Genomic DNA, 13,177 nt, shown 5'->3' on the forward strand with positions numbered 1-13,177 from the left:
GCCTCTCCTCATAACTCATGTGTTCCAGTCCCCTCATCATTTTTGTTGCCCTCTGCTGGACTCTTTCAAATTTTTCCACATCCTTCTTGTAGTGGGGGGCCCAAAACAGGACATGGTACTCCAGCTGAGGCCTCACGAATGTCGAATAGAGGGGAACGATCACGTCCCTCCATCTGCTGGCAATGCCCCTACTTATACAGCCCAAAAGGCCATTGGCCTTCCTGGTCCTACTTTCACACACTGCAGGGTGCTTGTATTAACCCCCCAGAACTGCTGCAGCATGCAGGGGTAGTTCCCCTGAAGGGGGAAGGAAGGCAGATGGCCCTTTAATAGCTTTGCTCTGAGCAGGCAGGTGTGCGTGCAGGCTGGCTGGGCACTGCAGGCTAGAAGGCTCCAGGAGCTGTAGGGAGAGCACATCACAGAATTATACAGCAGCCAGCTGGAAGAACAGGAGATTCCTTAGGGGCAGCATGAACAGACCATGTGCAGGCGAGTCCGCCCTACCTCTCATGTTAGAGATGAGACACAGCAGAGTGGGAAGACTTCCTTCTGCCTCGTACTTAATAGGGTCTCCACTATGGGCCAGGCAAAGCCCTTCACCCAGAGTGGGGCTCCTGCAGACTAGGTGGGACCCAGAGAGATGCCGGGAGGGAGGGAACTGCAGAGACCAATCTTTAATCAAGTTATGTAATATACAAGAGTTTAATTTGGTGCAGATTAGTTTCAATATTAAAAGGCTGATTGCTCAGACTCAGCATGTGAGCACATTAAATATATTACAGGCACTACAGGAGGAGGAAGTGAGCCCCAGAGCATCACAAACATACAAATAACTTACAGAACGCTGCCCCGCCCATGCTCTGATCTCCACAGGAGGCTGTGTCAAGGCTGTGGAAACAACTCAGGGGCTGGGGGAGGGGATTTGACAGTTAGAAAAACTAGATATTCAATAAAATCAACTTCCTAAAGGGTGCTGAGGGGCCAGTCTGGCCATGGCATAAAGATGCACCAGTTCCTCAGCAGTGGCCCCTTCTGTGGCCCCCATGCAGCTGACAGCACGTGGCAGCAGAGAGGTGGCCCAGCTGGTGGGAGGTAACAGTTTGACAGGAGGGTGTTGCAGAGGCCCCTCCGTCCGAGGCTGTAACAGTTTGGCACAGACACCGAGTCCATTACAGCCGGGTTCTAAGCAGAGGGCTTCACACGGGCAGAGCCAGACTTGGAGCTGAGCAGCTTCTCCACCATGGTGCGGGCGTAGCGTAGCCGGCTGGCCAACTCCTTGCAGCAGCCATGCTCCTCTATCAGGCTCAGCTTGTACGTGCGGAAGTCCCGTTTCTCATCAATGTACGTGACTGCCGCCATCAAGGGGCATAGGATGATTTTAGTGTGGTCCTGCAGAGAGAATGCATAGAGCTTGAGAGGTCCCTTGGCAGGCTGAGCCCACTGGTTCACAGCTAGCCACAAGGGTCCTCAGACTATCCTAGGTGAGCATCCCATGTGCACCCCAGTTGGAATCACCTTGCCTGTCTCTGCTGCCGTGGAGAAGCAGGACCAGGAAAGCACCGACTGCATTTCGTTCTTTTAAAGGATTTCAGCAAGTGACAACAAAGGTAGCCAGCACCACATGGCCAGCCAGATCTGCACAGGCTACCTGGCAAACAGCAGCACTAAGGATTAATAAGGCACAATAGCCTTGATTAGTGAGCAATGCCAGGGAGTCTGGGTGGCTCAGGTACTGGGAAAATGGACTAAGAGGCCTTCCTGTCCTGGGTCAGCTGCTCTGAAATCTGGCCTAAGTTGTGACCATCTGATAGCACCATCTTTCTGCGTGTTACGATGGCCCCCAAAGTGGTTGGTGAGCTGCTGACACTGGAGGTTTTGCTCCTGCTACCACGCGAGCAGCTGTCTCACCTGGAAGAAGTTGATCTGCACAGTGCCGTTGCTCAGGTGCAGGATGATGGCACTGCGAGTCCGGAACCAGGTGCGGAGGTAGGGGAGGCGTGCCAGCTCATCCCCCTCCCGGGGCGTGATGTTGGCTCCAGCCTTTAGCAGGTGCTCACTCATGTAATTCCGGAAGTATTTCAGTAGTGTTATCTACAGAGACAGCTACATGGGTTAGCAGGATGAGCTGGGCTGCGTGGGGAAGATCATACTTCCAAGGCAGTGTCTGCTTCCATAGCTGCATGGCCCAACTGGTTATTGTAAGATTGCCAGGTTATTGTAAGATGTGAACAAACCAGAACAGTGTACTTGGACAAGGAACCTAGATTGGTTGTTCTACCTGGCCTCACTTCATGGGTTTATTTTTTAGTCCAGGTTGTTCTCGGCATTGCAGAGAACTATTGTTAATATTTCTGTGAAACTGCATTCGCACTGGGTTTTTTACAAAGTGGAAACTGAACCTGAACTGCTGCCAGTGCTCTTTTTTTGGGGGGAAGCAAAGACTTAGCCTCTCTAGCCAGACCCTAGATATGTGGATTGTGCTTGGTCTGCTTAGCTAACCCTTCACAGCCCAGGTGGGTTTCCAGTTCAGACCCAGTTTGGCCAGGGAACAGGGAAAGGAGGAGGACACAGTTAATAGACAGTAGCTCCTAGCTGCTGTTAAATTTGCATCTCCAGAGTGACTGACCTTCTTAGTCAACGTAGAAGGGTAGGATCTCACAGTGAAGTAGGACTCTGTGCTGTTTTGCTCAATGTACTGTAGGCTGTCCCCATCGTTGTACATAATGAGACGGGTGGAGTCATTGAAGAGAACCCCAACGCTGTTATCGCACAGCTGGTAGCCTGGTTAGAGAAGGGAATGCATTAGATCTCCGAACACTGAAGGTCTCCAGGCTTGGGATACTATAAGCTGCAAGAGCGCCCTAGCAGAAGGCTCCCACTCTGGCTGACCGTGGTGCCCCTAAGTGTCTTGAGCAGTGCCTCTCAACCTTTCCAGACTGCACCCCTTTCAGGAGTCTGATTGGTCTTGTGTACCCCAAGTTTCATCTCACTTTAAAACTACTTGCTTACAAAAATCAGACATAAGAATAGGAAAGTGTCTCAGCACCGTGTTACGGAAACCTTGTGGACTCAGTTTTACCATACAATTATCAATCAATTGGAATATCAATATTGTAACTTGCGTGTCTGTGTCTAGCATATAGAACAGTAGAAACAAGGCCGTATGACATTAGTTTGTCCTGACTTTGCTAGTGCTTTTTATTTGCCTAGTTTTACAACAGGCTACATATTTAGAGGAGTTGATGTACCCCTTGGAAAACCTTTGCGTACCCCTGATTGAGAACCACTGGTCCAGAGCTCCTGTTTTCAAAGGACTATGTGGGGAAACGTCCCCTGCAGAGTTAGTCGTGTAACAAATGAATGCACAGTGAGCTTCCCTCTCCATTGTACTGCCCACCTCAGAATGCCAGTGCTGTCTCAGCTGGCCTCACTAGTCAGCACCTTCACACCAGGCCCCGCACCCCACCCCACCATGTGTTCGCTGGGGCATACAGTGTTCAGTGCCTGCCCGGATGCGGATCTGAAATCCTATGCTCTTTAGACTGTAAGGGGTTGGCGCAGGATGTTAATGATTCCTTTGATCAGCTGAGTATTTTGTGCTGCTCTCACGGACGGTGACATCTGAGGCACTGCACATACACCCTGTTAGTCAGTTAAAGAACCAGCTACATCAGATGGACGATTTGCAGCCTGGGCCCTTGGATCTCACCCTCCCCTGGGAAGCTGGGGGAAGCGGCTGAAGTGAACTCGGCAGCTGACAATGCCAAGACGCTCCCTACCTAATCCGTACTTGTCCGAGTAGTCCACCCATTTGCTAACCCAGAAGATGGGTATGCAGGCAGGATCTTCAGCCTCCTCTGCAACAGAAATGGGGTTTGTTAAATAGCATTTGTAAAGCAACATGTGAAACCCTCAGCTGACTTGCTGGGTGTAAGGGGGAGCCGGGGCAGGGCGAGGAGCTCCTCCGCCAACCCTCTGCTTTGAAGTTTTTAATCCAAGCACCTCGTAGCACATGGAGGCTCGGAGGTCAAAAAGCAGCACGTCCGATCCTGTGCAGGGATCCTGGTGTGTGGCAGCCCATCCCCGTGGCTCACCTTGTCTCACGACTGCCCTCTCAGAGGGTTTTGCTGCGTTGGCCACACTCAGCTGCTGTAACATGTCCGCTAGGTGGCAGTCGACAGGCTCTCCCAGCTCCCGCAGTGCTGCTTCCTCTTCCTTTTCATGGGTTTTATCCAAGGCAGGGCTGTCCAGGCCTGAGCCGGAGGAGAAGAGCAGGGCGACAGCTGTATTAGTAGCATGAAGGCTAAAGCTGGCAGAGTTTCAGGAGAAGTTAGATTTACCTTCACACCAAGCTGCAGCAGTTTGCATGACTCGACCCATAGGGCTGGAAGCAGAGACACCCATCTCTGCAATGAGCAGAAGTTCTGCCAGCCTCATCCTGTTGATGAGCCGCCTGCTCCATTAGAGCAGGATTACTGCAATTAACGCTGACGACCTTGTCAGCGTCCATGCCTCATGGGAGATGGTCTTACCCTGCTTGGGATACTAGTCACTCCCTCTAATGGGCAGGGGCAGGAAGGAAGAGAATGGAGTTAAGTGCTGCCAGGGGACACCATCTTCCCTTAGGCCATGAGCCTCCTGTGTGGTAGCAGGACACCTGGCAAATTAAACTGGCCTAAGGCCTGAGCTTGGATCGGGCATTCCCAAGTTATTGCCAAATGGGAGGAAGAGGATCCAGTTCTGCAGTGGCTGCCCTAGTGAGGCTAGAAGAGCAGCGAGCTGCCATCCTCACTCAAGCATGGCCCTGCCCAGAGCCAGAGCACTACAGAGAAGCAGGGAGGGCGAGGAACATGAGGCCTGACGTGTCCTGGGACCAGGATGCTCCATTCGCAGTATGTTTAAAATAACCCTCTCTCCATGCTGTGGGGGGATCTATCAGAAAAGCAGTGACTGCTCCTGCAAGGGGCAGTGCTGGATTTCCAGGACAAACATCCCCACATGAGCTCACTAGGCATAACCGTATGTCACCAAAGGTAAGCAGCAGGATACGGACCCTGGACTTCAGGAAAGCAGACTTCGACTCCCTCAGGGAACGGATGGGTAGGATCCCCTGGGGGACTAACTTGAAGGGGAAAGGAGTCCAGGAGAGCTGGCTGTATTTCAAGGAATCCCTGTTGAGGTTACAGGGACAAACCATCCCGATGAGTCGAAAGAATAGTAAATATGGCAGGCGACCAGCTTGGCTTAACGGTGAAATCCTAGCGGATCTTAAACATAAAAAAGAAGCTCACAAGAAGTGGAAGGTTGGACATATGACCAGGGAAGAGTATAAAAATATTGCTCGGCATGTAGGAATGAAATCAGGAGGGCCAAATCGCACCTGGAGCTGCAGCTAGCAAGAGATGTCAAGAGTAACAAGAAGGGTTGGCAACAAGAAGAAAGCCAAGGAAAGTGTGGGCCCCTTACTGAATGAGGGAGGCAACCTAGTGACAGAGGATGTGGAAAAAGCTAATGTGCTCAATGCTTTTTTTGCCTCTGTCTTCACTAACAAGGACAGCTCCCAGACTGCTGCGCTGGACATCACAACATGGGGAGTAGATGGCCAGCCCTCTGTGGAGAAAGAGGTGGTTAGGGACTATTTAGAAAAGCTGGACGTGCACAAGTCCATGGGGCCGGACGAGTTGCATCCGAGAGTGCTAAAGGAATTGGCGGCTGTGATTGCAGAGCCATTGGCCATTAGCTTTGAAAACTCGTGGCGAATGGGGGAAGTCCCGGATGACTGGAAAAAGGCTAATGTAGTGCCAATCTTTAAAAAAAGGGAAGGAGGAGGATCCTGGGAACTACAGGCCAGTCAGCCTCACCTCAGTCCCCGGAAAAATCATGGAGCAGGTCCTCAAAAGAATCAATCCTGAAGCACTTACATGAGAGGAAAGTGATCAGGAACAGTCAGCATGGATTCACCAAGGGAAGGTCATGCCTGACTAATCTAATCGCCTTCTATGATGAGATTACTGGTTCTGTGGATGAAGGGAAAGCAGTGGATGTATTGTTTCTTGACTTTAGCAAAGCTTTTGACACGGTCTCCCACAGTATTCTTGTCAGCAAGTTAAAGAAGTACGGGCTGGATGAATGTACTATAAGGTGGGTAGAAAGTTGGCTAGATTGTCGGGCTCAACGGGTAGTGATCAATGGCTCCATGTCTAGTTGGCAGCCGGTGTCAAGTGGAGTGCCCCAGGGGTCAGTCCTGGGGCCGGTTTTGTTCAATATCTTCATAAATGATCTGGAGGATGGTGTGGATTGCACTCAGCAAATTTGCGGATGATACTAAACTGGGAGGAGTGGTAGATACGCTGGAGGGCAGGGATAGGATACAGAGGGACCTAGACAAATTGGAGGATTGGGCCAAAAGAAATCTGATGAGGTTCAATAAGGATAAGTGCAGGGTCCTGCACTTAGGACGGAAGAACCCAATGCACAGCTACAGACTAGGGACCGAATGGCTAGGCAGCAGTTCTGCAGAAAAGGACCTAGGGGTGACAGTGGACAAGAAGCTGGATATGAGTCAGCAGTGTGCCCTTGTTGCCAAGAAGGCCAATGGCATTTTGGGATGTATAAGTAGGGGCACAGCGAGCAGATCGAGGGACGTGATCGTCCCCCTCTATTCGACATTGGTGAGGCCTCATCTGGAGTACTGTGTCCAGTTCTGGGCCCCACACTACAAGAAGGATGTGGAAAAATTGGAGAGAGTCCAGTGAAGGGCAACAAAAATGATTAGGGGTCTGGAACACATGACTTATGAGGAGAGGCTGAGGGAACTGGGATTGTTTAGTCTCCAGAAGAGAAGAATGAGGGGGGATTTGATAGCTGCTTTCAACTACCTGAGAGGTGGTTCCAGAGAGGATGGTTCTAGACTATTCTCAGTGGTAGAAGAGGACAGGACAAGGAGTAATGGTCTCAAGTTGCAGTGGGGGAGGTTTAGGTTGGATATTAGGAAAAACTTTTTCACTAGGAGGGTGGTGAAACACTGGAATGCATTACCTAGGGAGGTGGTAGAATCTCCTTCCTTAGAAGTTTTTAAGGTCAGGCTTGACAAAGCCATGGCTGGGATGATTTAATTGGGGATTGGTCCTGCTTTGAGCAGGGGGTTGGACTAGATGACCTCCTGAGGTCCCTTCCAACCCTGATATTCTATGATTCAAGGGCCAAGCAGGGTTTTCATCTGTAATTTACTCTCAACAGCAGTCTTCTCCCCCTCCCCACTATAACCCAGGGCTCTCTTGTAATTGCCAGACACTTAAAACCTACATCCCACCCCCTCCCCACATCTTACCTTTGTTGAGAGCGGTAAGAGGTTTCCGTCCACTTGGGTCAAATCCACTGGGGGCAATTGAAAACCTAGGCGGGATGGTTAGACAGGTGGTGGGCAACCGGGTGGGGATGTAACCTGATGTGAAGAACTCATCATTCAACAGTTCGTCAATAGTAGGGCGGGTGGCAGGGTCAGATCTCAGCATCTTCTGGATGAGATTAGCAGCTACGGGGTTGATGTGCTGAAAGAGGGGATAGGCAGGGTTCATGAGTGAAGGCCAGGGGATAAGCATGACCTAGCACTGGTGTGCACAATGGATAGGTCAGCCCCACAACTAGTGAGGCTTTCCTGCTCCAAGCAGAGGTCATGCATGGTTGGGAGATCAGGACTTAAGTCTGGAGGAGCTGCGGAGGATTAGAGTTCTAGATGGCTATTTCAGGGTGAAAGCTCACAGTGCAAGTGCAATTGGTGATTGCGGAAGGTTCTGACAGGCGGCAGCAGCAGGGATGGGTTTGATACCCAGACCAGTTCAAATTCTGAGTCCAGCCACAAAGGAGAAGGAGTCCAATGGTAGGAAGGGAGTTGGAATCCCTTATGTGCCCATGATATCACCCAACAGAATATTGTAATGCATCTCTGTGCCAGTTTGGGGGGCTAGCTCCCCCCTCCCTTCCCCTGGGAGTTGGCTTTTCAAGTTAACACTCCCTGCATTAAGCCTAGAAAGGCTTAACACAAATGTAGATCTTTGTTTGGTGTCTCCCCATCTGTACTCAGGATGCTGGAAGCCATTTCCATGGTTATGAGCAGGCACCAGAGAAGCAATTTGGCTTCTGCACGGGATATCAGCTCTTTCACAAAGGTGACAAAGATCAACCAGGAGGACGAACCCTCCCCTCTGCAGCAGGCTCCGTACCTTGGGGATGTTATACTCATTCTTCTTAATTCGGATGTATGTTTCTTTTAGACAAGAGGTTTCAAAGGGTGGCTTCCCTACCAGGAGAGTGTACCTGCATATTTAAGATATATAAAAGCCCGTCACAAGGAGGAGACTGCAAGATTTCCCCCATGAGGTGTCTTTCGCAGTGGGGGAGAATCACCACACACCCAGGAGATGAAGGGCAGCAGATAATTGTAACTGAAATGCCAGTTCAGTTTCCAGTTCCCTGCTCCCTAAGGGAGGAGATTGGAACTTGGCACCCTCTGGAGGGAGTTCCAGCTAGTAGGTGGCACTTGGGACTTTAAAGAGAGACGCTTCAAAATAACCTGCCCTATAACAGGAAGTTAGCCTGCAAATGCCAGTGGGTGCACATAGGGCCGGGTGCGCACACAACAGCTGGCAGGTCAAGGTAAGCAGAAAAATCGCAGTGGTAGTCTGATCTGAGGAATTTTCTGGAGGGAGTCAAGCCCCCGTCACAAAGCAAACGAGCCATGAAGGAAGCGGAGAATCATTACCATCTCCACCCCTTGATTACTGCCTTTATGGGAGTAGTCCTACTAGGGCAGCCTAATTTTCAAACCATTAATTTTAAACTGTAACATTTAAGACCCAGTCCGGACAGAGATTTGAACTGTGTTAGCAGCATTATAGCTGGAGAACAGCACACAGCTGGGTCTCAGGCCAGTTAGCGCCTCAGGCCCGGTCTACGGGTAAAAATGTGATCAACCTAGCTACGTCGCTCAGGGCTGTGAAAAATGTCATGCCCCAGTGCTGTGGTTTAGACACAGCTAGGTCAATGGAAGACTTCTTCCACAGATGTAGCTAATTCACCTCTCCTCCGAGAGGTGGATTAACTCCATCGACGGAAAAACCCTTCAGTCGATGTAGAAAGCATCTGCCCTGTAACACCACAGTGGCTCAGATGCAATGCCATAGCAGGGCCATTGTTGCATTGACAGGCCATTAATCTGCACTTAAGCAGGTCCTGGCTTGGAATTGGTCATCTTTGTTTCATAGCGTCTCCTTTAAGAAAAAGGCTCCTTACAATCTAAGAGTAACTTGAAACCAGGAACCAGTCACAGTCTAGTTGACTGAGTTGGCTCATCTCAGCAGCCTTAAGCCCATTACATGCTGAAGGCCCAAGTTTAAGGGCACACAAACAAAAACTGAAGATGCGTCATAAAAACTTACATAATGCAGCCGATGGACCAAATGTCCACTTCAAAGCTGTGTCCCTTCTTGCCCAGCACTTCAGGAGCTATATAGTTTGGCGTCCCACACAGGGTCTTCTTACGCTCACCATCATATTCTACTTTGGTTGCCAAGCCAAAGTCACCTTGAAAGAACGTTGGTGTCAGTCGGGGTTACGCACCAGGAAGACCAGCAGTTCTCAGGTGGTACCTTGTGGACATTCAGTGATCACAGACCTTGCTGCTGAGCCGCAAGTGGCAGAATTATAGGCAACATCCTCCAAATATTGAGTCTTAAACGGCCTGAGAGGCTGATTTCAGGGTAGCCCGCTCAGAAAGGGGGAAGAATTCTGACAGGGGAGTTAAGAAGCTATCCTGTGGTTTTGTGGCAGCAGAAGCTACTGCTCTCTCCGCTGTCCTTTCTACAAGCGAGCCAGCGCTCAAGGGAGAACGTCCCAAGGGCTCTTTGCAGCAAGAGAGGAAGAGAAAGGCTCCCTGGGCTGACAGATTCCTGGACATGCTTCTCCCCTGCACAGACAAGTGGATAGGGAAGTGCCCTGCAGGTGTCCATACCTATTTTCACCTCCATGTCATCGTTGAGGAAGAGGTTGCCCAGCTTGAGGTCCCTGTGGATGACCCGGTTGCCGTGCAGATACTGGCAGCCCAGGATTGTTTGCCGCAGATAGTACCGAGCTTCGGGCTCTGTCAATGCTTTCCTCCGCTTATGCAGCTCCAACAGGGACTGGGGGCCAGGAGAGAGGCAGGATCATGAGCACCCCCCAGCTGAGAGCCAGTTCCCCCCTCCCCCATTCCATCCCATTTGTGTCCCAGGTGAGAGATCCCAACCCACCTTCCTGAAAACCAGGTATCCTCCCAGCCGCTTATCCAGCCCCCGGGGCAGGCCCAACCCATCCTGCCTCACCCTTCTACCCCGGTGCCTGGGGTGGGGACTCTGCCCCCGCGGGCATCACCCCGCTCTAGCGCCGCTGAGAGGAGAGGTGCCATGGGAAGGTTTAGGAGGGTCCCCGCGCCTTGCTGCTCAGGGCTACTGGCCCTTTAAGGGCTTGGAACACTCAGACAGGGTGGAACGCGGAGACAGGTTCAGAGTTCCGGCCGGGCGCCGCCCGCATCCCGCGTGGAACCGGGCCCCGGCCCCTCGGCCCGGCCGCCCGCCCCCTTCCCCAGCCCCGGCCCGGGCCATGGGAACAGCGGGCATCCGGGCCAGCCGCGGCCGGGGCCCAGGGACCTGCAGCGGCCCCGGGAGCCGACGTCTCTCTCCGCCCCGGGCGCCGGCCGGACCCAGCGGCGCGCTGGCGGAGTCGGGGCTCGCCCCCCGAGCGCGCCCCCCGCCGCCCCCTCACCCTCCGGCGGCAGAGCTCCAGCACCACGAAGACGAAGTCGCCGTCCTCGAAGAAGCCCTGGAAGCCGACCACGTGGCGGTGCGCCAGGCTGCGGTGGATGGAGATCTCCATGGACATCTTCTCCTTCTGGTGCGGCTTCAGCAGCAGCGACTTGGGCACGATCTTGCCCGCGAACACCTCCTGGCTCTCCAGCTCCGTGATCTCGTAGCACTTGGCGAAGCCGCCCTTGCCCAGGAAGCGGCCGCGCATGTAGCTCCGGCGGGTGCGGGGATCCACCAGCACCTTGGGGATCTCCTTGGCCGCCGCCCCGGCCCCGGCCCCGGCCCCGGCCGCCTTCCCGGGCTCCGCCGCGCCCGGCGGCTTCGCCCCCTTCCCGGCCACCGCGCTCATGATCCTGCCCCTGCCTCCCGAACCCTGCCCGGCTCCCCGCGCGGCTGCTGCTGCCCTGCCCGGCCCGGCCCTGCGCCGACCTCGCTCCGCTCCGCGCCCCGCCGGCTCCGGGCCCCGCTCTCGCCGCCGCCGCCGCGCTGACACTGTAACAATTTCAAACCTCCAGCCGGAGCGTTACCAGCCCCCAGCGCGCTCCTCATTGGCTGCTAGGATTTAAAATCCAAGCCGCCCGCCGCTAGGCACCATGGGAACGCCCCCTCCCGCCCGGTTTAAAGGGACAGGCGCGCCCCGGCGCCGCGAGCCGACAGCCGCGAGCCAGGAGCCGCTTCCAGGACACAGGGTCTCGCCCCGCAGCGTCGCCCCCGCGGGAAGCAGCTCTCCTGCCCCCAGCCGTGCTCCAGCCACCGTCCCCCAGACATGTGTATGGGGGTGGGTTTTTGGAGGGGGGTGAGGGAGTGAGAGAACCTGGATTTGTGCAGGAAATGGCCTAACTTCATTATCATGCACATTGTGTAAAGAGTTGTCACTTTGGATGGGCTATCACCAGCAGGAGAGTGAATTTGTGTGGGGGGGTGGAGGGTGAGAAAACCTGGATTTGTGCTGGAAATGGCTTAACCTGATGCTCACTTTAGATAAGCTATTACCAGCAGGACAGTGGGGTGGGAGGAGGTATTGTTTCATATTCTCTGTGTATATATAAAGTCTGCTGCAGTTTCCAGGTATGCATCTGATGAAGTGAGCTGTAGCTCAGGAAAGCTCATGCTCAAATAAATTGGTTAGTCTCTAAGGTGCCACAAGTCCTCCTTTTCTTTTTGCGTCCCCCAGACGTGCAGCTCTAGCCCCAGCCGCCCACCCCCCCCACATGTGCTCCAGCTGCCCCCCCCCATGTGCAGCTCTAGCCCCAGGCACCCCCTCCCACATGTGCTCCAGCCATCATCCCCCAGACCTGCAGCTCTAGGCCCAGCCGCTCTCCCCCGACATGTGATCCAGCCACCCCCCCACCCCCCCCCATGTGCAGCTCTAGCCCCAGACACCCCCTCCCACATGTGCTCCAGCCATCATCCCCCAGACGTGCAGCTCTAGGCCCAGCCGCTCTCCCCCGCCATGTGCTCCAGCCGCCCACCCCCCCCCATGTGCAGCTCTAGCCCCTGCTACCCTCGCCCCACATGCAAAGCTATGAGATCAGCCTTCCCTTCCCCCGTTGAACTTTCCCAGCTTCCTTCTGGTGGGTTACAGGAGCCTGGTCACAGGCTGTGGGCTCACTGAGGATGTGCTTCCTGCAGAGTAGGAGCTAGTGTGGCCCCTGCCCTCTCCGTGAGCCACTCTTGGCACACACCTCACTAGGAGGACTTGGTTTCTCTTTTTTGTCATAGGCTCCTCAAGCATTTCAGGCCTTACCGGGGAACAGACATCTCTCAGCAAATAGTTTTCTTAACTTTTATTATTTCCCTTTGCCTACTGAGCTTATCAATACCTTGCTACTTAGGGACCCTCCAAAAGCCCCCTGCACGGGAGGAAATTCTAAGAGTGAGGACAATTCAAAGGGAGATTCGAACTGTGGATAAAAAAAAAAACACCCCCTAATGAAATGCTACCTTGGTAAATAGCCATTTAACTAACGTGGCCTAGGGCCTGCTGGAAATTGACTGTTCCACAGCTCAGCCCTGGCTTCAAGTAGATTGAGGCTGGGTACTTTTGTTGATCATCATCATCTATTTACCACCGCCCCACAGCCTATGGTAAGGCTTTGAAACAAACACAGGAGGAATCTTGCAGGGTGGGCAACCGCTTCTCTAGGCACCTCAAGCTGCAGTCGGGTGTTTAACTGTCCGCACAGCCACAGCTGCAGCCTGGGCAGGGAAGGGATTTTGAGCTGGCCCCTGTGAAACTGGCCTTATTGCAGAGTCTTAGTAGATGTGACTTCAACAAATTATTCACAAAGGAACTTGGCATGCAGAGTCCCCCAACCCCCTTTCTTTGAAGTATGAGG

The 13,177-nt window shown here is 53.3% G+C and overlaps 1 protein-coding gene across 1 annotated transcript; it reads right to left on the reverse strand.

The window, feature by feature from the left end:
• Nucleotides 1-613: 613 nt before the first annotated feature.
• On the reverse strand, nt 614-11,187 carry PLK1 (polo like kinase 1). Its single transcript, XM_077828126.1, has 10 exons — nt 10,798-11,187; nt 10,010-10,178; nt 9,438-9,582; nt 8,223-8,316; nt 7,331-7,550; nt 4,095-4,253; nt 3,780-3,857; nt 2,627-2,781; nt 1,909-2,091; nt 614-1,389 (listed from the first exon to the last, which is right to left on the reverse strand). The coding sequence occupies exons 1-10, from the start codon at nt 11,185-11,187 to the stop codon at nt 1,183-1,185; spliced, it is 1,800 nt and encodes a 599-aa protein (XP_077684252.1). The 3' UTR covers nt 614-1,182.
• Between the last annotated feature and the right edge of the window lie 1,990 nt (nt 11,188-13,177).

This window comes from Eretmochelys imbricata, chromosome 10, assembly GCF_965152235.1.
Source record: "Eretmochelys imbricata isolate rEreImb1 chromosome 10, rEreImb1.hap1, whole genome shotgun sequence".
NCBI lineage: Eukaryota > Metazoa > Chordata > Testudines > Cheloniidae > Eretmochelys > Eretmochelys imbricata.